The sequence below is a fragment of the Neophocaena asiaeorientalis genome, unplaced genomic scaffold, assembly GCF_003031525.2.
Source record: "Neophocaena asiaeorientalis asiaeorientalis breed wild unplaced genomic scaffold, Neophocaena_asiaeorientalis_V1.1 scaffold308, whole genome shotgun sequence".
Classification (NCBI taxonomy): domain Eukaryota; kingdom Metazoa; phylum Chordata; class Mammalia; order Artiodactyla; family Phocoenidae; genus Neophocaena; species Neophocaena asiaeorientalis.
The window spans coordinates 1,642,633-1,665,438 of record NW_020172768.1 but is presented as its reverse complement, the minus strand read 5'-3'; the positions used below and the strand labels follow the sequence as shown (position 1 = coordinate 1,665,438).

At 36.3% G+C, this 22,806-nt stretch overlaps 1 protein-coding gene across 4 annotated transcripts in view; it reads right to left on the bottom strand.

Moving 5' to 3' along the window:
- Window positions 1–1,626: 1,626 nt before the first annotated feature.
- CCDC15 (coiled-coil domain containing 15) overlaps window positions 1,627–22,806 on the bottom strand; it is a 56,274-nt gene continuing 35,094 nt past the window's right edge. For all 4 annotated transcript variants that reach the window (XM_024740775.1, XM_024740776.1, XM_024740777.1 and 1 more), the window contains 3 exons: window positions 4,090–4,257; window positions 3,620–3,768; window positions 1,627–2,399 (listed from right to left, as the gene is read on the bottom strand). In XM_024740775.1, coding sequence (XP_024596543.1) covers window positions 2,278–2,399; window positions 3,620–3,768; window positions 4,090–4,257 — 439 coding nt within the window. In that variant the 3' untranslated portion in view covers window positions 1,627–2,277. The remainder of the gene's footprint in view (window positions 2,400–3,619; window positions 3,769–4,089; window positions 4,258–22,806) is intronic.

Below are 22,806 nucleotides of genomic sequence, written 5' to 3'. Positions count from 1 at the left end.
CCAAGAGAAATGAAAACGTATGTCCACAGAAAAACTTGTAAACAAATGTTCATAGCAGCCTTATTCATAATAGCTAATTAGTAGAAACAGCCCAAATGTTCATCAATTGATAACTGGGTAAATAAAATGCAGTACATCCATAGAGGAGAATATTATTCAGCAATAAAAGCAATGAAGTACTGATACACACGACAACATGCACAAATCTGAAAAACATTACACTAAGTTAAAGACTCCAGTCACAAAAGACTATATATTATATGATTCCATTCATATGAAAAGTCCAAAATAGACAAATCTATAGAGATAGAAAGTGGGCTGGGGATTGCCAGGGGAGTGGGAAACAACTGCTAATGGGTATGGGATTTTTCTTTTCTATATTTAAAAAAAAGTTTAGGACTTCCCTGGTGGTGCAGCGGTTGAGAGTCCGCCTGCCGATGCAGGGCACATGGGCTCGTGCCCCGGTCCGGGAAGATTAAAAAAAAAAAAAAAAAAAAAAAAAAAAAGTTTAATTGTGGTAAAAAAATAAAACCACACATAATCTAAAATTTACCATTTTTAAGTATACTGTTTAGTAGTGTTAAGTATACGCACATTGTTGTGAAACAGACCTCTAGAACTTTTTCATCTTGCAAAACTGAAACTCTACTCATTAATCAACTTCCCATTTCCCTCTCCTCCCAGACCCTGGTAACCATCACTCCACTTTGTCTCCATGAATTTGACTACTCTATGTTCCTCATATGAGTGGAATCACACAGTATTTGCCTTTTTGTTTCTGGCTTACTTCACTTACCATCATGCCTTAAGGCTAATCCATGCTATAGTACGTGACACGATTTCTTTCCTTTTTAGGGCTGAATAGTATTCCACTGTACGTATATACCACATTTTGTTTATTCATTCATCTGCTGTTGGAAACTCAGGTTGCTTCCACCTCTTGGCTATTGTGAATAATGCCATTATGAACATGGGTGTGCAGATATCTGTTGAAGGTCCTGCTTTCAATTATTTTGGTTTGCTGGATCACAGAGGCATCTCTTTAGAGTGACAAAAGTGTTCTAAAATTTGTTAGTGGTGACGGTTGTACAACCCTAGAATACACTAAAAATCACTGAATTGTACATTTCAAGTGGGTGAATCAAATGCTCTATGAATTATATCTCAATGAAGCTGTTAAAAAATACAACTCAGAAAGGCTAAATCAAGGATATAGTTACATAAAGATTTTGACTGAACTGAATAATTAATCTGGTTAAATAACCAGTCAATCTTGTCACATGGGTAATTCTGACTCTTATTTGCAATGACCTGGCTAGAGATTTAGGTGTTTTTTGAGACATAACCTAGTGCTTTTTTAACACTGACCATTAGAAGGCATAGGAAAAAGAAAATGTCAGTACCTATCTTTAATTCACAATATTAAACCTTTTCATATTTTTTGTCAAGAAACACTGTGAAGAAATAACAAATTCATACTAACTATAGCAATTTTTATTTCATCTGCTCTGTAGGTATGGCATTCACCAGATTTTTTTAAAGATAGGGAAATAAGGTAGAACTTTATTCACTTTGACTTCAGATTCACTTTTTGAAATGTCACTCACAATTATTTCACATAAAAGATGCCCAAAAGACAGAGTTTATTTGCCTTTCTCTTTTTTGCAATAAAAATTATAAAATTAAGAAGTCCTATGTCCATTGTCACCGAATGGGGAAAGAGGGAATAAATTAAAAAACAGGAGAGAAAAATTTTTGAGAAAAGAAAACATACATCAAATTCAGATTGTTCTCATCTCTAATTGTTATACACAACTAGAAAAGTTAACAGCAAAACAGATGGCCACTGAGGCTCAGAAACTCATTTCATCATCTTCTCTTTTGCTTCATCCAGACATTTTCAATTTTGTCAAGACTCAAAGTACAGATATAGAAAGACAATAAATGAGATAATCTCAAAGATTTCTAATAATCTCTTCTGATCAGAGCGGAGCAGAGTGAGAGAATCCTTACCAGTCTGACTGATCATTTTTAAAGCAACGTGGCCCATGTGGTTTACAGCAAAGAGACAAGTTCGGAAGCCAACTTTCAATCTTGGTGCCAAGCACAGAGTGAAACAATGGTCATGATCTAATTATAGTGATAGCTGTTATTATGTGGGACAGTCTTTCTTTTCAGATTACACATCTTATAAACTTTAACAGCTTTTCGTAAATAATCTCTCAGGGTTGACTTTAAGTGAAGGTTGAAATACTAACAGTTGATTTCAGATTCTTATTACAGATTTTTCAAAGTCCGTCTGTGTGCAGAAGCAAAATTATGAATGGCGACTCGAAGAGCTGAGTTCCCTTCAGGGATATCACAGGAATTGATGACTGAATGTAGTGCCCGGGTATATGCTGCAAATAAAGATTTGAACAGTGGTGAATGAAGTCAGATTCTAAACAATTCTCCCAACCTTTTTCTGTTAGTACTGTTTCTCTGCCCAGCCTCATAGGAATTAACTTTAACCCATTCACTGAATAAATATTTATTGAGTACTTACCACATGCCAAGTACTCTGTGATTACAGAAAAGATAAGGGAGAGGATGGACACAAAAATTAAATTGCAGTGTAATATTTCCAGACCAGAGGCATATACAAAATGTCATCACAGAATGAAGTTTGGAATGAAAGAAAAACTAGCAGAAGATGGAAAAGATTTCCAGAAGTGGTAACATTTAAGATGGTCTTGAAAGATTAATAAAAATAAAGGAAAGAAGGCATTCTAGGCAAAGAAATGAGTGTGTGGGGTGCGAAGGTATAAAAAAATGTGGCATGTCCTGGCAGTAGCAAGTTCGATAAGGCTGGAGTGTTGCCTGGAGCCAGAGAGAAAATATGCCAAATATGACATGTATTTTGTACTGTAATGGTAAGTCCTACGGGTTTGATGATAGGGGAATGGCATGATCAGATTTGTGTTTTTAAAATATAACTCACAGGACTGATAAGGAACTCTTATCACAGGGCAACAGGAATACAAATACTTGCAGTACTTCCAGTGTGTGTATGAAGCCTATATAATCTCTACAGTATATAAATCAATATATTTAAGAATGGACAGGAAACAGAAATACTAGTCACAGCAGGAATGACTCATCTTCTCTAGCTGGGATCCCTGATAAAGGTAGAGTTTATATTGGTCCTCATTTCCCTCAGTGATCCCTAGCAGAACTGAAAGTCCAATGTGGATATCTACACATTATAATAATATATATATATGTGAAGATAAATAATAAGTCTATGTTAGATAAGGCCTAACTTAGATGGCCGTAAGAGGCAAGCTCTAATATTCTTCATTTACAGGAGGACCTGAATCCCTAGTCTCACTACTGTGGAGTGAGCTAGAAATATTTCCCCAGCATAAATGGAGACAAGAAGATAACAGATCTCAAAGAGAAATATAACTCACTATAATTATTTTTATTGCCTCAGAGTTGTTTTGCAAAGGGGGTAGAATAGTCTCTGATATATAGTAAGCCCTTAGTCAATAAATGCTAAATTACTACAATCACTACTTTTACTGTTGCTGTTTTCTTAACTGCCACCAGGCCCCAACCATTCCTTTAAGAGACTTACCTTTGTGGTTTTTATAGAAAATACAATTGTTGGCACAGGTATCAGGATGAGCATCCCAGAAATCAGGACCACAGCAGCATAGTGGAGGTAAAGTAATATTATACAGCTGCATTTTCTCCTGGATCTGGGCTCTTAAAGCTTCTACGTATCTATAAAAATACAGTATGACCAGGCAAAGTGAACCACTAGGAAGAGAATGAGTATGAGTCCTTATTTTACTACCAGCTTTAACTGTTAAACTATTTCATATCTCTGTGCCTCAACTCTTCCTCTTGGTCCTGGGAAGCAGCACTAGGAAAGACATAGTGCGATTCCAGAGAGGTATTAGGCAATCAAGAAATGTGATGAAGTTCTGTACTCCCCAAAGTATGAGAAGACACAGTCAACTCTTTTGTAAGGAAAAGGAGAACACTGACTTCCTAACAAGTTTCCTCTAGAACCAAAATTTCACACAGAACTTTTCAAAGTACCTTTGGTGTTCCTTTTCTTTCTGTTGTTTTTCTCTGGCTCCTTCCTCAAGTTGTAGCTGGGCTAGTATCTCACTCATCTTCTCCCCTGAATATGGCTCTTCATGAAAGTTCATTCTTAATATCCTCTGCTCTTCAGCATAACGTTGCTGCTCTTTCTTTTTCTTAATTCTGAGGATAAAATCATAACGTGGTTAGGAATTTCATAAAATCATTATTTAGAATTAGCTTCTAGATCCAAATAACTCAAGAAATTCCCAGAAACAGGGGAGTCAGGAAAGCAGTTTAACACCCCTAGAAAAGCCTCAAAAACTCCTGCTGGTTGATTTGAGTTTATCCCGTAGTTCATGTATACACATAGCCTCCTGGATGGAAATGACCAATGGTTACTACTAAAAGAGTTTTCCTTTAAGAATTCTAATACAAGAACTTTCTCAGGTTAAAACTACAAGTAGACAGGACTTCTGCTTTTGGCTAAAATAGAGTAATAGGGACTGGGCTTGCCCTCCCACCTTAAACAACCAAATAGATAAATAAACAAATCAACCCAGAAATCAACCAGACCAAATACAAAACAACAATGGTTTTTAAGACACTAGATATTAGACAACAAAAGACAGTGATCCTTGACAGATGGAAAACAAATGAAGTGAGCCCTACAGGTGCCCAAGCTTACTGCCTTGAAAGTTTCGAGGCAGCAGCACAGGGCGTTGAGGTGGAGCCTGGTAGACTCCCTGAGTCCAGGGACACAAAAGCAACTAGAGTTCCTAAGACAGAAAACCAGGGAGAGAGAGCCGCTCAGACAGAAAACAGAGACCTGCAGAGGGTCTCCTTCTAATACACAGCAGAGCACTGTGCATGTATGCGAGGAAATGATTTGGGGCCAGGGACAGGACCATCTGAAAGAATAACAGGGAACAGTGTCCTGTGCTCACACAGAGCACAGAATAGAGAGCCTGTTCCCACCAGTCAAGACTTGAAAAACTCATAATGCACAGGACATTGGGTAAAGTTCTCAGAAAGATTTTACCTCAGTAGTGGGAAATAATGATTAGTCCTAGACTGAGCACTGTTCCAGACACACCCAACATTGTAAAAGCAAAGCCCCAAAGTAACTTAACTGCATCCCAAAACAAAGCTCAGGAAAATTTATGAGAATACAAAGATATCCAGTAACCAACAAGGTAAATTCACAATGTTGGACATCTAATCAAAGATAAGATGCAGGGCTTCCCTGGTGGCGCAATGGTTGAGAGTCCGCCTGCCGATGCAGGGGACACGGGTTCGCGCCCCGGTCCAGGAAGATCCCACATGCCGCGGAGCGGCTGGGCCCGTGAGCCATGGCCACTGAGCCTGCGCGTCCGGAGCCTGTGCTCCGCAACGGGAGAGGCCACAACATTGAGAGGCCCACGTACCGCAAAAAAAAAAAAGATAAGATGCAAAGAGGCAGGAAAATACAACTCATAATGAAGAGAATAATCAATGAATCAAAATCAACCTAGAATGGACAGTTATTAGAATTAGCACAGAAGGACATTAAAACAGATAGTACAACTAGATCCTATATGTTCAAAAAGTTTAGACGTAAAAAAGCCTGAAATCAACTTCTTGAGATGAAAACTACAATTTCTGAGATGAAAAATACATTGGAGAATAAGCTTATATATTAAAGAAATGGAATTAATAATAGGTAACCTTCCCAAACAGAAAGCACTAGGCCCAGATGGGTTCACCAAACAATTAAGGAAGAAATTATACCAAATCTCTTCAATCTCTTTCAGTGGGCAGAAACAGAAAGAATATTTCTTAACTCATTCTATGAGGTCAGCATTACTCTAATGCCAAAACCTGACAAAGATATTACAAGAAAACTACAACAAATATCTCTCATGAACAAGAGGCAGAATTCCTCAAAAATATTAGTAAGTCAAATCCAATGATGTACATATATTACATTCCACAGCCAAGTGGAATTTATGCCAAGAAAGCAAGCCTGGTTCAACATGAAAAAAATCAATTAATGTAATAGATCACGTCAATAAGCTAAATAAGAAAAATCACAAGATCCTATAAATAGATACAGAAAAAGCATTTGACAAAATCCAATACCATATAATCCAGCAATCATACTCCTTGGCATTTACTCAAAGGAGTTGAAAACTTAACACCCACACAAAACCTGCACATGGTTATTTATTTATTTATTTATTTATGGCTGTGTTAGGTCTTTTCAAAAAAAAAAAAAAAAAAGTAAGATGTATGACAATAGCATAAAGGTTGGGATGAGAGAAATGGAAGAATATTACTTTAAGATTCTTATATTAAGATTTTTATACTATATGTGAAGTAGTATAATATCATTTGAAGGTAGACTGTGAAAAGTTAGAGATGTATGATATAAATCCTAGAACAACCAATAAAATAACAAAAATGTCATAGCTAACATGCCATCAAAGGAGATGTAATAGATATAAAAATATAAAAGTAATTCAAAAGAAGGCATAAAAAGAGAAAAAGAGGACAAAGAACAGATGGGGCAAACAGCAAGATAATATACTTATATCAAACCCTACCAAAAATCACATTAAAAGTAAATGATCTAAACACCCCAATTAAAAGGAAGAGATTGTCAGATTTGACAAAAAGTCACAACCCAACTACATGCTGCTGACAAGAAACACACTTTAAATACAAAGAAACAAATAGATTAAAAATACAATAAATACAAAAGATATGCTAGCACTAGTTAAAAGAAGGTTGGAGTAGGTATATTAGTATCAGACAATGTAGATTTCAGAGCAAACAAAATATCAAAGATAAAGATCACTTCATAATTATGGAGTCAATTAATTGAGAAGACATAACAATCCCAAACAGTTATGTATCTAATAAAAGAACTTCAAAATACATGAAACAAAGACTGATGGAACTTCAAGGAGATACAATAAATCCATAGTTACAGGCAGAGATTTTTAATACCCTCTCTCAATTATTGATAGAATAACTAGGCATAAAAATGGGAAAGATATGGACTTGATCAACATCATCAACCAACTTGACCTAATGGACATTTATAGAACACTCCACAACATTTATAGAATAGCAGAATACACATTTATAGAACAAGAGAATACCCATTCTTCTATTATAAGCTTATTGAACTTAGAACATTTACAAAGATAAATCATATTCTGGGCCATAAAACAAGTGTCAGTAAATTCAAAAGATTTCAAGACATACATAGTACAATAGAATTAAATTAGAAATCAATAACAGAAAGATCCTTGAAAGATCTCCAAATACTTGGAAATTAAATAACACACTGCTAAATAACCTATGACCAAAGAAGAAAAAAGGGGAAATTAGAAGGTATTTTGAACCAAATGAAAATGAATGTATTGAATGTGGCTAAAGAGTATTTAGTATGATATTTATAGCACTAAATGCCTATACGAGAAAAGAAGGAAGGTATCAAGTAAATGTCCTAATCTTCTACCTTAAGAAACTTAAAAGAGGAGGAAATTAAACCTAAAGTAAGCAGAAGAAAAGAAATATTAAAGATTGAAGCAGAAATCAATGGATTAGAAAACTGAATAAAAAAATTAATGAAACCAAACACTAGGACTTTGAGAAGATCAATAAAACTGATAATCTTGAGCTTATCTAATCATGAAAAAAAAGAGAGAGAGAGAAGATACAATTTTTAAGAGAAAAAATAAGAGAAATGAAACTACTACAGATTCTACAGATATTAAAAGGATAATAGGAGAATACTAAGAATAATTTTATGCCAATAAATTAGACAACCTAGATGAAATGACAAATTTGTTGAAACACACAAACTACTAAAGCCTCATCAAGAAAAAAATAAATAACCTGAATAGCCCTATTTCTATCATCAATGTTGAAAAACTGTTGTTAAGAACATTTCCACAGTGAAAAATCCAGAAACAGGGAGAGTCACTGGCAAATTCTACCAAACAGTTAGGGAAGAAATAATGCCAATTCTACATAAACTTTTCCTCCCAAATACTTCCCAGCTCATTCTATGAGGCTAGCATTTCTCTGAAAACAAAACCTGTCAAAGATATTACAAGAAAAGTAAAAGCCAATATCTCCTAGAACATATATGTAAATTCTAAACAAAATTTTTAGCAAATCTTACCAAACAATACATTATAATTTTATTTATTTATTTATTTTTGGCTGCATTGGGTCTTTGTTGCTGCGCACGGGCTTTCTCTAGTCGCCACAAGCAGAGGCTACTCTTCGTTGCGGTGCTCGGGCTTCTCATTGTGGTGGCTTCTCTTGTTGCAGAGCACGGGATCTAGGAGCACAGGCTCTAGGCGGGCTTCAGTAGTTGTGGTGCGTGGGCTCAGTATTTGTGGTTCGCGGGTTCTAGAGCACAGGCTCAGTAGTTGTGCGCACGGGCTTAGTTGTTCTGTGGCATGTGGGATCTTCCCAGACCAGGGATGGAACCCATGTCCCCTGCCTTGGCAGGCGGATTCTTAATGACTGCACCATGAGGGAAGTCCCTCAAACAATACATTAAAAGGATAATACATTATTACCAAGTGGGGTGTAACCCCAGGAATGCAGGACTGATTTAACATTCGAAAATCAAACAATGTTATTCACCATATTAGCAAACTAGAAAAGAAAACCTATGATCATCTCGCTAGAGAGGAAAAAAAAATTGACAAAATCCAACGTCCATTCCAGATAAAGATTCTCAACCAACTAGGAAGAGAAGGGAACCTAAGAAAAAACTATAGCTAACATCATACTTGATGGTGAAAGACTAAATGCTTTCTCTCTAAAATCAGGATTGTCCACTCTCATCACTTCTATTCAACATTCTGGAGGTTCTAGCCAGTGAAATCAGGCAAGACAGAAATAAAAGACATCCAGGTTTAAAGGAAGAAGCAAAACCGTTTTTGTTTAAAGATGACATGATTACCATGTAAAAACATCCAATGAATTAATAAGTGAGTATAAAGATCCATATCCAAAAATCAACTGTATATTTCCATATACTAACAATGACAACAACAAAATCAGCAATTGACAATTTTTTAAAATACCATTTACAGGGCTTCCCTGGTGGCGCAGTGGTTGAGAGTCCGCCTGCCGATGCAGGGGACACGGGTTCGTGCCCCGGTCCGGGAAGATCCCACATGCCGCGGAGCGGCTGGGCCCGTGAGCCATGGCTGCTGAGCCTGTGCGTCCGGAGCCTGTGCTCCGCAACGGGAGAGGCTGCAACAGTGAGACACGCGCGTACCACAAAAATTAAAAATAAATAAATAAATAAAATACCATTTACAATAGCTTCAAAAATATGAAATACTTCAGGATAGACCTGACAAAAAATGTGAAAGACCTATACACTGAAAACTATAACTGAGAAAAATTAAAGGAGAGCTAAATAAATGTTCCTGGGTTGGAAGACTCAATATCATTAACATGTCAATTCTCCCCAAATTATCTATAGATTCAACACAATCCCACTCAAAATCCAGGAAGGTTCTTTGGTAGAAATTGACACACATTTTAAAATTCATATGGAAATGCAAATGGCCTAAAATAGCCATGGTGACTCTGGGGAAAAATAAACTGGAGGGCTAACACTACCTGATTTCAAGCATTATTATAAAACTATACCAATCAGAACAGCATGGTATTAGCATAAAGATAGACAAATAGATCAGTAAAACAGAAGAGAAAGTCCAGAAATAAACCCACACATATAAGGACAGCTCATTTTTTTTAACATCTTTACTGAGATATTATTTGCATACCATAAAGTTCACATGACCATAATGTAATTTGAGAACATTTTCATCATCCCCAAAAGAAACCTTGTACTCATTAACAGTCACCTTCCACCCACTCCCACCTAGCCCTAGGCAAATACTAATTTTTCTGTTTCTATAGATTTGCCTGTTCTTGACATTTCATATAAATGGGATCATACAATATGCAGCCCTTCGTGACTGGCTTCTTTCACTTGGCATAAGTCCATGTTGTAGCATGTACTGGAACTTCATTCCTTTTGGTTGCTGATATTCTACTGTGTAAATATTATCTATATCTATATATTTTATTTATCTATTCATCAGTTTATGGACACTTGGGATGCTTCCACTTCCTGGCTATTTTGAATAATGCTGCTGTGAACATTTGTGTAAGTTTGTGTGTGGACGTACATTTTTAGTTCTCTTGGGTATACACCCAAGAATGGAATTTCTGAGTCATATGGTAACTCTATGTTTAACCTTTTGAGAAATTGCTAAACTGTTTTCCAAAGTGATTGTACCATTTTACATTCCCCACCAACAGTGTATGGGACTTCTAATTTTTAGACATCCTCATCAGCACTTGTTATAATTTGTCTTTTTTATTAGAGCAATTCTTATGTGTGTGAAGTGGTACCTCATTTTGGTTTTGATTTGCACTTCCCAATAACTAATGATGTTGCATATCTTTTCAAGTGCTTATTAGCCATTTATATTTTTTCCTAGGAGAAATGTCTAGTTAAATCTTTTGTCTACCTTTTAATTGGGTTATCTTTTTATTATTGAGTTGTAAGAGTTCTTTTATATATTCTGACTACAAGTCTCTCATCAGATATATAATTTGCAAATAATTTCTCCCATTCTGTAGTTGTTTTTTCACTTTCTTGATGGTTTTCAATTTTGATGAAGTCCAACATCAATCTTCTCTTTTACTGTTTGCTGGACAACTGACTTTTAACAAATGCACAAAAGCAATGCAGTGGAGAAAGAATAACTTTTCAGCAAATGGATATCCACATACAAAAAATAAACTTCAAACTATATGTGAAAATTAACTCAAACTGGATTGCAGACCTAAAGGTAAAACCTACAATGATAATCTGTCTAGAAGAAAACAAAAAAGAAAATTTTTGTGACCTTGGGTTAGGCAATGATATCTTAAATATGATGCCAAAAGTACAACATATTTAGTCATTCAAGGAATGTAAACTAAAACCACAATGAGATGCCACTACATACCTATTCAAATGGCTAAAATGAAAAAGACTGACCATACCAAGTGTTGGTGATGATGTAAGGGAACTTGAACTGTTACAAGTTATATTACTCTTCCTGGTAGTAATATAAAGTGGTACAACTACTTTGGAAAGCCTTTTGACAGTTTCTTTAAAAAATGAAATATATACCTACCATGATGATCCAGTCCACTCTCAAGTATTCACCCAAGAGAAAAGGTAACATTTTCCAAAGACTTGCACACGAATGTTCACTGCAGCTTTATTTGTAATAGCCAAAAACTGGAAACAACTCAAATGTCCATCAAACTATGAATGGATAAACAAATTGCGGTATATCCATACAATGGAATACTATCCAGTAACAAAAAGGAATAAACTCTTGGTATCATAACAACAAGGACAAAATAATTACTCTGAATAAAAGGAGCTGGGCCCAAGAGTACATGTTGTATAACTCCAGAAAATGCAAACTAATCTATAGTGACACAAAGCAAACCAGTGGTTGCCTGGGGAAAAAGAGACAGGGAGGGCAGGAAAGAGGTGCTACCTAGGGCATGAGGAAACTTTTGAGGATGATAATATATGTTCACTGTCTTGACTATGATGGTCGTTGTGTGTGTGTGTGAGAGAGAAAACATCAAAGTTTACACTTTTATATGTGTAGTTTATTGAATACCAATTATGTTTATTTAAAAAAACACCTACTTGCAGAGAGGCAATGAGTTGCTCAGTGAGAAAATTGTCAGAAAACCTAATTTAAGAGCTTTTGTTAAGAAATATAATTAATTCAAGACTAGAACTAATAAATATATTCTGATAATGTCAGTTGCTAAAAATTACTTTGAAACAAATGAGCTATTGTTTTCTGAACAGTAGTGTGAGGTAAATTCATACTCACACCTCTTCAATAAAGCATGAACTGCTGAAAATTCTAGGCTTCTCTCCATTTGTAGCAGGCTATTTGCTCCAGGGGAATTATGGGCTTCCTTTTACTTAGATTAACACAGGTATATACTAAAACCCAGGAAGCTGTCCTATAAAGGCTGAAAGAACAGGCACTGGAAAAGCACAATAAACTTGTATGTGCAACTAAGTCCATCCAGATTATGACAGCTAATCTCTGGCCACCTCTAGCAGAGTGACAAGGCCACTTTGAACAAGGATTTTCTTATAACTGTTCTGCTGTTCTTTCTTGAGTTACAACTGTAGGTCTAAGGTGAGTATTCCTCAAAGAGTATAGAACATAAATATAGCTTTTATGGTATGATTCAAACTCAAATGCGATATAAAGTTGTAATAGGGTAGATGTAAGAAATCTCACTATTGCCACTTGGGCAGAGAGATAATGTTTTTGTAACTAGCAAGGATCAAGATTTAGAGGCATATAAGGTTGTGGACTAGGAATGTGAGAAAGGTAATGTGGAGAAGAGCCACAAGACACATACCTCTTCACAATTGACTTTTTTTTTTTTTTTTTTGGCTGTGCCGCAAAGTATGAGAGATCTTAGTTCCCCCAACAGGGATCGAACCCGTGCCCCCTGCAGTGGAAGCATGGAGTCCTAACCACTGCACCACCAGGGAATTCCCCAAAATTGGCTTTAAAATACACGTCGCTGTGCTCTCTTAAAATATAATGCATGAAATAAGAGAATAAAAGGAAGAGATTAAAAGAGTACAAAAGTTTAAAGATAAGCCTAAGATCATAGGTGCCCTTGGCTAAAGATCTTCTTATATAAAGATCTTATTCCAAAGAGAGCCAGTAAAAAAAGTAAATGTTTTTAGGGCATTCATATTTGATTAGTTCAATAACTCCTTAGCTTGTGAAAAAGGCGAATGTGAAAAGATTTTTCTGTAGATAAGAAATTAAAGTGAGGTTTTCAATAGTGAAACAAATGGAGCCAAGTGAATGACAACAGAACAGCTTAGTTACTGGTATAATTCTCTATACCATTTGTTCTCCATACCAGTAAACTGAGAGCTGAGGAAACACACCAGCATTGTTTCTCAAATGTTGGTAACAGGACAATTACTAGAAATGATGGAATCAGCCCTTTCCCCCTTCTCCCCCATAGCTACTCCTCTCCTCACAGTCAAACATCTTAAGAGTTGTCTAGCTTTCTCTCTCTATTTCCTGATCTCCTCTCCCACTCCATTATGGCTTATTAAGACCCATCAATCACTCCACCAAAACAAGTCTCTCTAAGGACAGTGCTGGCCTACAGGTTAATCCATCTAGCATTTACATTCTCAACAGGGGCCACATTGTACCCAAGGCAGCAAAAATTGATTCAAGGGAGCAAAATATCTTAGATATTAAAATAGTTTGGGGCTCTCCAAAAAGTCATAGTACATAAGCAGAAACACACTACATCTAGGCATTCTCCATATCTTACACTATGCCTTCTTCCCAGGTGACTTTACACATACCATATGCTTCAGTTACCACCCACTACCACCTGTAACTCATTAAGCTACAGTTCCAGCATAGACCATTCCTCTGAGATTCAAACCTACTTAACTACCTGCCAGTTTGACATTCCACTTGAGTGTCTCAAAGGTATTTATCTGGGAAAAGAATCTGTAGCTTTGGTCAGATTCTCAGGTTAAGAACTACTGCCATACAGTAGTTTCAGAAAGGATCATAAAAATAAAAAATGGCAAAAACCAACTAAAAAAGTTGATATAAACAATTATTCTATAAACAAGTTTATTCTTCTTGGATGTCTTTAAAGCTTCTTGCATAAATATATCTTTTAGCTGACACACAACAGAAACTAGACTAGGTTGGAAATCAACATGTCAACATATCGGTTTTTCCCAGGGCACTGACGTGAATACAATTATACTGGTTCTCTGGTTATGCTAAAAGGTATTCTAAAACCAGTGTCAGACTTTCAGTAAAAGAGAGTAAGAATACAAAACACTGCAAATTGATTTGTAAACTTGCTACACTGGGTGTTTGCAGAACTAAGCAACAAGTAGATGTCAATATTTACATTTTGAAGAGAATCCTGAAAAGAAAGTGATTATCACAGGCAAACTGCATTAAAAATATATTCTTTTTTTTTTTTTTCTGTACGCGGGCCTCTCACTGCCGCGGCCTCTCCCATCGTGGAGCACAGGCTCCGGATGCGCAGGCCAAGCGGCCACGGCTCACGGGCCCAGCCGCTCCGTGGCACGCGGGATCCTCCAGGACCGGGGCACAAACCCACGCCCCCTACCTCGGCAGGCGGACTCTCAACCACTGCGCCACCAGGGAAGCCCTAAAAATATATTCTTATAATTACAACAACAACTCCAAAACTCTTGTTAGCTATGTTCCGTATAAAGCCACACCACTAATCCTTTACAAAGTTAAAACAAGATAGAGACCTAGAACTAAAATCGAGGGCTATCTTTTTGGCTCTATGGATTCATACTTCTTGAGCAATCACAGAAATCTGCCAACACTAACACTGTCAAATAAAAGGAATTCTGCATACAAGAACAAGAAATAGATTTATTTCAGGAGTTAAAAGAGGTGCTCTGTTAGGTGGTGGTGATGGGATGAATTGAGAGATTGGGATTGACATATATACACTAATAAGTATAAAATAGATAACTAATAAGAACCTACTGTATAAAAAAATACAATAAAATAATATTCAAAAAAAAGAGGTGCTCTGTTAGAAAAATAACTTCTCAAGGAGATGAAAGAAATCTTCCTCTTTGGTACAACATGATTAAGGTCTAATCTAGCACAGTCTAAATCTTTGCCTGCTGATCATGTTTTTCTGTTCAACTTTTTTTCTCTGTCTCTCTGTTTCTTGATTCTGATAGTATTCTTCCTTAGTGATTTCTGAAATCATTACTAAAAATAATATTTCCTACTGGACACTCTACTTGGATCTCCTTTAAGAACTTCAAATCCAATATGCCCCAAACTAAACTTATCCTCTCCACCTCCACCTCCTTCCTGGAAAATGTTTCATAGTATCCCATTTACCTGGTGGCCTAAGCCATAAACCTGGGATTTACCCTTGAATTCTCCTCCGACAATATTTTATTAATTCTATCTCTTTTGCTCTTAAAACTGCCTCCTCCTCGCTGCCTTCCTGGCCTTGGCTTATAACTTACTGAAGTTACAGCCTTCAAAGTGCTTAGGTGGGGCTTCCCTGGTGGCGCAGTGGTTGAGAGTCCGCCTGCTGATGCAGGGGACACGGGTTCGTGCCCCGGTCCAAGAAGATCCCACATGCCACGGAGTGGCTGGGCCTGTGAGCCATGGCCGCTGAGCCTGCGCGTCCGGAGCCTGTGCTCTGCAGCAGGAGAGGCCACAACAGTGAGAGGCCCACGTACAGCAAAAAAAAAAAGTGCTTAGGTGATGGAGTCAAATAAATCTGGGATTGAATCCCAGTTCTGCCATTGCTAAGTGTGATCTTAATCTTAGGCAAATTACTTAACCTCTCTGGGGCTCATTTTCTCATCTGTAAAATAAAAAGAATAATAAAATTTACCTCATACAGTTATTGAAGTAGGCAAATGAGCTAATGCCTCTAAAACACCCAACAGTATGTCTGGCATATTGTAAACACTCAATGAATGGTGGCCACCACTACCCTGCAGGACTGTATATCAATTAAATGATACAATAATCTATGTAAAGCATTTAATATGCAGTAAGGGCTTAATATTTAATAACCTTTAAAAAATTAATTTCACTTCTCATCTTCTCTATAAGTATATTACTTCAATAATACCCTAACGTCTAGTCTTAGCCATTTTATCTATTCCTCACAATGCCTCTAAACGGCTCCTGTTTTCAGGATAAAATCCAAATTCCTTCTCATGACGTACAAAGTTCTTTATGATCTTTCCTCATTTTGAAGGTTTACTTCTTGCCATTCCTTTAGCTCCAATCACATCCAACTCAGAAGTGACCTATTCCTTCAGGAGTTACTGCTTTTACAATGCTATTCTTTTTGCCTAGAATCCCCATCTACTCTTTTCCCCAGTCCAATTCCAATTTTGTCTCATACTACTTCTTCTAACCCTTCACAACTCAGCCCAGGAAGCCTTCCCTGTCCTGGAGAAAATGGACCGGGCACCAGCGGCAGCAGCCTTGGTGCATGCCCTGGCCCTGGGCAATTTATATCCCAGCCAGGCTTCCTGCCGGACTGACGTCTCTCTTTTTTGTGTGATTGAACAGCTCTGCCCCACGGGGGGCCTTTTTCACACTTGATTTCGAAACACAGTCTCCGTGCTCTCAGACATTCTTGAAATTTTTTCCTTCTAATGACATAAGAAGAAAGACTTTATTTTACCGATATTTTACTTGATTTTTTACATTTATGTTGATGAAAGAAATTAGTCTGTAACATTGCTTTCTTGTAATACCCATGACAGGTTGGTATTAAGGTTATACTGTCTTCTATAATTATCTGGGAAGTATTCCCTGTTTTCCATTCTCTGGAATATTTTATATAAAACTTGGTATTATTTTTTCCCTTAAATATTTGGCAACTAACATTTATTGAGCATATACTACATGCCAGATTCTATACTAAGCTCATTTACTATGTTACCTCATTTAATCCTCACAGCAACTTTCTAAGGTATATATCATTATTATCCCTGTTTTATAGAGAAGAAACTGGGACTTATAGAAGGTAACTTGCCCAAAGTCACAGAGCTGGTAGGCAGCAGAACTAGGACTTCAACACATGTATCCCCATGTTCTTAATCACTTGCTATACTGTCTTGTAATACTTAATATATGGTATTATGATTACCTATTCATTTATCTGTCTCCCCATTAGTCAGTGAAATCTATCTAGTAAGATCCTTGAAGGGTGGGATCATGTCTTCCATTTTTTGCAACTCTGAAATCTAGCATCATGTCTACCAATTAATAGATGCTCAATAAGCAGCTGCTAAGTGAACGAATGAAAACATATCATTTGATTCTTGTAACAACTGGGTGAGGTAAAGTGGTTATTAACAATCCCGATTCAGAAAGCAGGTATATGTTTACTTTAGAATGTTGCTAAAATGGCTTTTGTCTTTAAGTTAAAACATATAACCCCCATGCAAAGAAGGCATACATGATTTAGTTTCTTCAACAAGGAAAAAGCAAAAAATAAATTTTAATTACTTGCAAACTGTCAATGACAACAGATTTAATGTTCTGATACCATCTGTAAGACAGAGACCTTCATATTTTTTCTGGGGTCAAGGGCATAAATACAACAAGAAAAAGATTATCTGGTGAGAAAATGGCAATAAAACAAAAGCCTTAAGTAGAAAAGCTTTCACAGAAGGTCAGCAGTGTAGCTAAAGAAGAATTCCCCACCAACTATGCCATGTGGTAGGGATGTCATAAGACGATTTAAGGTAGACATAAAATACCCACAGCAGGGATGTCTTGGCTTCAGTTAAATGAACTGAAATTTCCATTCTGTCTTTTGCCTGATGAGTCTGTAAAAACACTTATATATGGGCACAACAGAAAACAGATTTTTTTTGATGTAGATCAGATCATAATTATGGCAAAATAACTAGGTTATAGTAAGACAAATCTGGCCTAGATATAGGAACAAACGTCCGAGAGACAATGTCCTTATGTTCTGAAATTGTTATTTGGGAGATTATATCAATATAACTACAATCCTAAAGGATATTAAGAATAGAAAAGATCTTTGAAATATTTAAATAGAATTCTGCCTAAAGGATACCCTAGACAACCTCATGAGGATTCTTCCAAGCCTCTCTCTTCTAACCCCAATCCAAAATACACACACACACACACACTTTTTTACTGCAGCAGTTTTTGTCAAGTTGCTTTTAGGACAAGAGTATTATAACATATCTCAAAGGGGAAAAAAATGTGAGAATAAAAACATACCAAAGGAACTATTAAACACCTCACAGGAAAACTATTCTCACCAGTGGACTGCCACATAAAAATTTCAGAAGTCTTTGTACTCTCTATAGCAAAATAAACAAGATATTCAGCAAGGGGTCCCTTACAATATAGATATTGCTTAGGCTCCCAAAATCAAATATGCTAATGATAAAAAATTGAAAATCAGAAAGAATAGAAAAAAATGATTTACTTCCACCAGTGAAAGATAATTCTTTTTTTTTTTATTTATGTATTTATTTATCTTTGGGTGCGTTGGGTCTTCATTGCTGCATGCAGGCTTCTCTCTAGTTGTGGCAAGCGGGGGCTACTCTTTGTTCTGGTGCACGGGCTTCTCATTGCAGTGGCTTCTCTTGTTGCGGAGCTCGGGCTCTAGGCGCATGGGCTTCAGTAGTTGTGGGGTGGGACACGGGCTCAGTAGTTGTGGCTTGCGGGCTCTAGAGCACAGGCTTAGTAGTTGTGGTGCACGGGCTTAGTTGCTCCGTGGCATGTGGGATCTTCCTGAACCAGGGCTTGGACCCATGTCCCCTGCATTGGCAGGTGGATTCTCAACCACTGTGCCACCAGGGAAGCCCTGGAGTGCATATTTTAAGATCATATTTTTTCAATTTAAGACTTTCTATTTTATTCTATTTTAAAGATTTCAGTTCTCTGGTGAAATTCTCCATATTTTCATCTATTTTTTCCATCTTTTCCTCTATTTACTTAAAGATATTAATCAAGTGTTTTAAAGTCCTTGTATGATAACACCAGTATCTGTGGCATCTGTAAGCCTGCTTCTGTTAGCTTTTGGTTATCTGGTCTTATCTCTTGACATGCCTAGAAAATTTTGACTGAATAATATTGTTTTAAAATTTTTTACAGGCTCCAAATTATGTTATCTATGACCAGAAAGTTTACCCTTTTCTCTGCTAGGCAGAGAGTGCAGCATTCATCACTTTTATCCAATCAAAACACTTGAGCAGAAGCAAGAACTACAATCCTGCAGCCTGTGGAACAAAAACCACATTCACAGAAAGACAAAATGAAAAGGCAGAGGGCTATGTAATAGATGAAGGAAGAAGATAAAACCCCAGAAAAACAATTAAATGAAGTGGAGATAGGCAACCTTCCAGAAAAAGAACTCAGAATAATGATAGTGAAGATGATCCAAGACCTCGGAAAAAGAATGGAGGCAAACAAAGATCGAGAAGATGCAAGAAATGTTTAACAAAGACCTAGAAAAATTAAAGAACAAATACCTAGAAGAATTAAAGTGCCCACAGAACATTCTCCAGGATAGACCACATCTTGGGTCACGAATCAAGCCTCAGTAAATTTAAGAAAATTGAAATTATATCAAGCATCTTTTCTGAACCATGAAGCTATGAGATTAGAAATCAATTACAGGGAAAAAAAACTTAAAAAACACAATAAACATCATTCTCAATGGTGAAAAACTGAAAGCATTTTCTCTAAGATCAGGAACAAGACAAGTATGACCACTCTCGCCACTCTTATTCAACATAGTTTTAGAAGCACTAACCACTGCAATCAGATAAGAAAAAGAAATAAAAGGAATACAAATTGGAAAAGAAGAAGTAAAACTGCCATTGTTTGCAGATGACATGACAATATACATAATCCTAAAAATGCCACCAGAAAACTACCAGGTCCCCAGTGTTCACTGCAGTGCTATTTACAATAGCCAGGTCATGGAAGCAACCTAAATGCCCATCGACAGATGAATGGATAAAGAAGATGTGGTACATATATACAATGGAATATTACTCAGCCATAAAAAGGAGCAAAATTGGGTTATTTGTAGAGATGTGAATGGACCTAGAGACTGTCATACAGAGTGAAGTAAGTCAGAAAGAGAAAAACAATTATTGTATATTAACGCATATATGTGGAATCTAGAAAAATGGTACAGATGAACCGGTTTGCAAAGCAGAAACATAGACACAGACATAGAGAACAAACGTATGGAACCGGGGGGGGACAGTGAGGAGTGGGGGGATGAACTGGGAGATTGGGATTGACATGTATACACTGATATGTATAAAATAGATAACTAATAATAACCTGCTGTATAAAAAATAATTTAAATTAAATTTAAAAATTCCAAAAAATTTTCAAAAAAAAAGTTCATCCACATGAAGAAGTTCATCCACATGAAGAACTGTGCTCAAGGTTACATAGCCAATAGGTAGAAAATTCAAACCTAAGACTATTTGATTCTTAATTTGTGCTATGAAGCACTATCCTGCCACATATGCAAATTGCATATCCTCAGCATTCAGTACAGTGCCTGCCACGTGGTAGGCTTTAACATTCAACAAACATTTGTTTTATTGTTGAAACAATAAAACAAGATAATATATGAACAAGATAATATATGAAAGCCCTTATAAATTATAAAACTCTGCATGAATACTATTATTTCCTTCCACCCTGACTCAGTTTTTGTTGATTTTTCTACCTCACCATCCTTATCCACTTCCCCAGTAAACACACATTTATCCATCTAGGTCCAAGTGAAATGTAATAATTTCTTTAGCACTCCATATGAAATCAGTAATCCCTCTTCTGTGCTCTCAGGGACTCTGTACTTACTTCTATTATAATAATTATATAACCCATTTGCATACAATTCTTTCCCCATCCACCCTAGATTATGAATTCTTCAAGAAAAGAAACCACATTTTATTTATCTTTGTATTGCTTGTGCCTAGGACAGTGTCAGGATATGAAAGATGCCAAATTCATATCTGCTGAATAAATGCAGAATCACTCTCAGACCCAGATAAGACGGTAGGTCCTTGCCTTGGAACTCATATTTTTTTCCCAGCTTTACTGAGATATAATTGACAAAAAACACTGTGTAACTTTAAGGTATACAGTGTATACCAATACTTTTAGATAGCTAGATAGACAGACAGAAAGACAGAGGAGAACATACAAGATCTAGTCTCTTAGCAAATGTCAAGTATATAATACAGTATTGCTAACTATAGTTACCATGCTGTACATTATTAGATCCCGGAACTTATTAATCTTATAACTAAAAGTTTGTACCTTTTGACCAACATCTCATTTCCCCCACCCACCAAGTCCTGGCAACCACCAATCTATTCTCTGTTTCTGTAAGTTCAACTTTTTAAGATTTAACATGTCAGGTCATAAAGTAGTTGTCTTTCTTTATCTGACTTATTTCACTTAGTATAATGCCCTCAAGTTTCATTCATGCTGTCACAAATGGCAGGATTTCCTTCTTTTTCGTGGCCGAATAATATTCTGTTATATTTGCACCACATTATTTTTATCCATTCACTTGTTAATGGACACTTAGGCAGCTTCCATGTCTTGGCTATTGTGAATAATACTGCAATGAACATAGGAGTGCACATATTTCTTTGAAATAGTGATTGAATTTCCTTCGGATATATATCCAAAAGTAGAATTGCTGGATTATATGGTAGCTCTACTTTTAATTTTTTGAGGAACCTCTATACTGTTTTCCATAATGTCTATACCAATTTATATTCCTACCAAGAATGCACAAGTGTTCCCTTTTCTCCACATCCTTGCCAGCCCTTCTGTCTTGTCTTTTTGATAACAGCCATTCAAATAGGTGTGGTATCTCATTATGGCTTTGATTTGCATTTCCATGATGATTAGTAATGTTGAGCACTTTTTCACGTACCTGTTGGCCATTTTTATGTTTTCTTGAAAAAAAATGTCTGTTCAGGTCCTTTGCGCATTTTTAAATTTTTTTTTCTATTGGGTTGAGTGAGTTCATTATATATTTTGGATATGAACACTTATCGGTTACACGGTTTGCAAATATTTTCTCTCATTTCATACAATTCCCTTTCACTTTGTTGTGCAGAAGCTTTTTAGTCTGATGTAGTCTCACTAGATTTTTTTTGCTTTTGTTGCTTGTGCTTATGGTATCATATTCAAAAAATCATTATTAAGACTAATGTCAAGGAGGTTACCTCTGTGCTTTCTTCTAGGAGTTTTACAGTTTCAGGTATTAAGTTCAAGTTTTTAATCCATTTTGAGTTGATTTTTGATAGTGTAAGATAGGGTCCAATTTAATTCTTTTGCATGCTGCTGTCCAGTTTTCCCAACACCATTTATTGACAAGACTATCCTTTCTCCATTGCATATTCTTGGCTCTCTCATCACAAATTAATTGATTTATTTCTGAACTCTTTATTCTGTCCCATCATATATGTATCTGTTTTTATGTCAATACCACACTATTTTGATTACTATAGCTTTTTAATATAGTCTAAAATCAGGACGTGTGATGTCTCCAGCTTTGTGCTCCTTTCTCAACATTGCTTTGGCTATTCAGGGTCTTTTGTGGTTCTATATGGATTTTAGGGTTGTTTGTCTATTTCTGCCATTGGAATTTTGATAGGGACTGCATCTGTGGACTGCTTTGGGTAGTATGGATATTTTTAACAATACTAACTCTTCCAACCCATGGGCATGAAATATCTTTCCATTTAATTGTGTCTTCTTCAATTTCTTTCAACAATGTCTTATAGTTTTCAGTGTAAAGATCTTTCACCTCCTTGGTTAAATTTACTCATGAGTATTTTATTCTTTTTGATGTTATGGTAAATAGGATTGTTTTCTCAATTTCTGTTTTCAATAGTTCATTGTTAATATATGGAAATACAACTGATTTTTGTAAATTGATTTTGTATCCTGCAACTTTACTGAATTCATTTAGTTCTAACAGATTTTTGGTGGAGTCTAAGGGTTTTCTGTATATAATATCATGTCATCT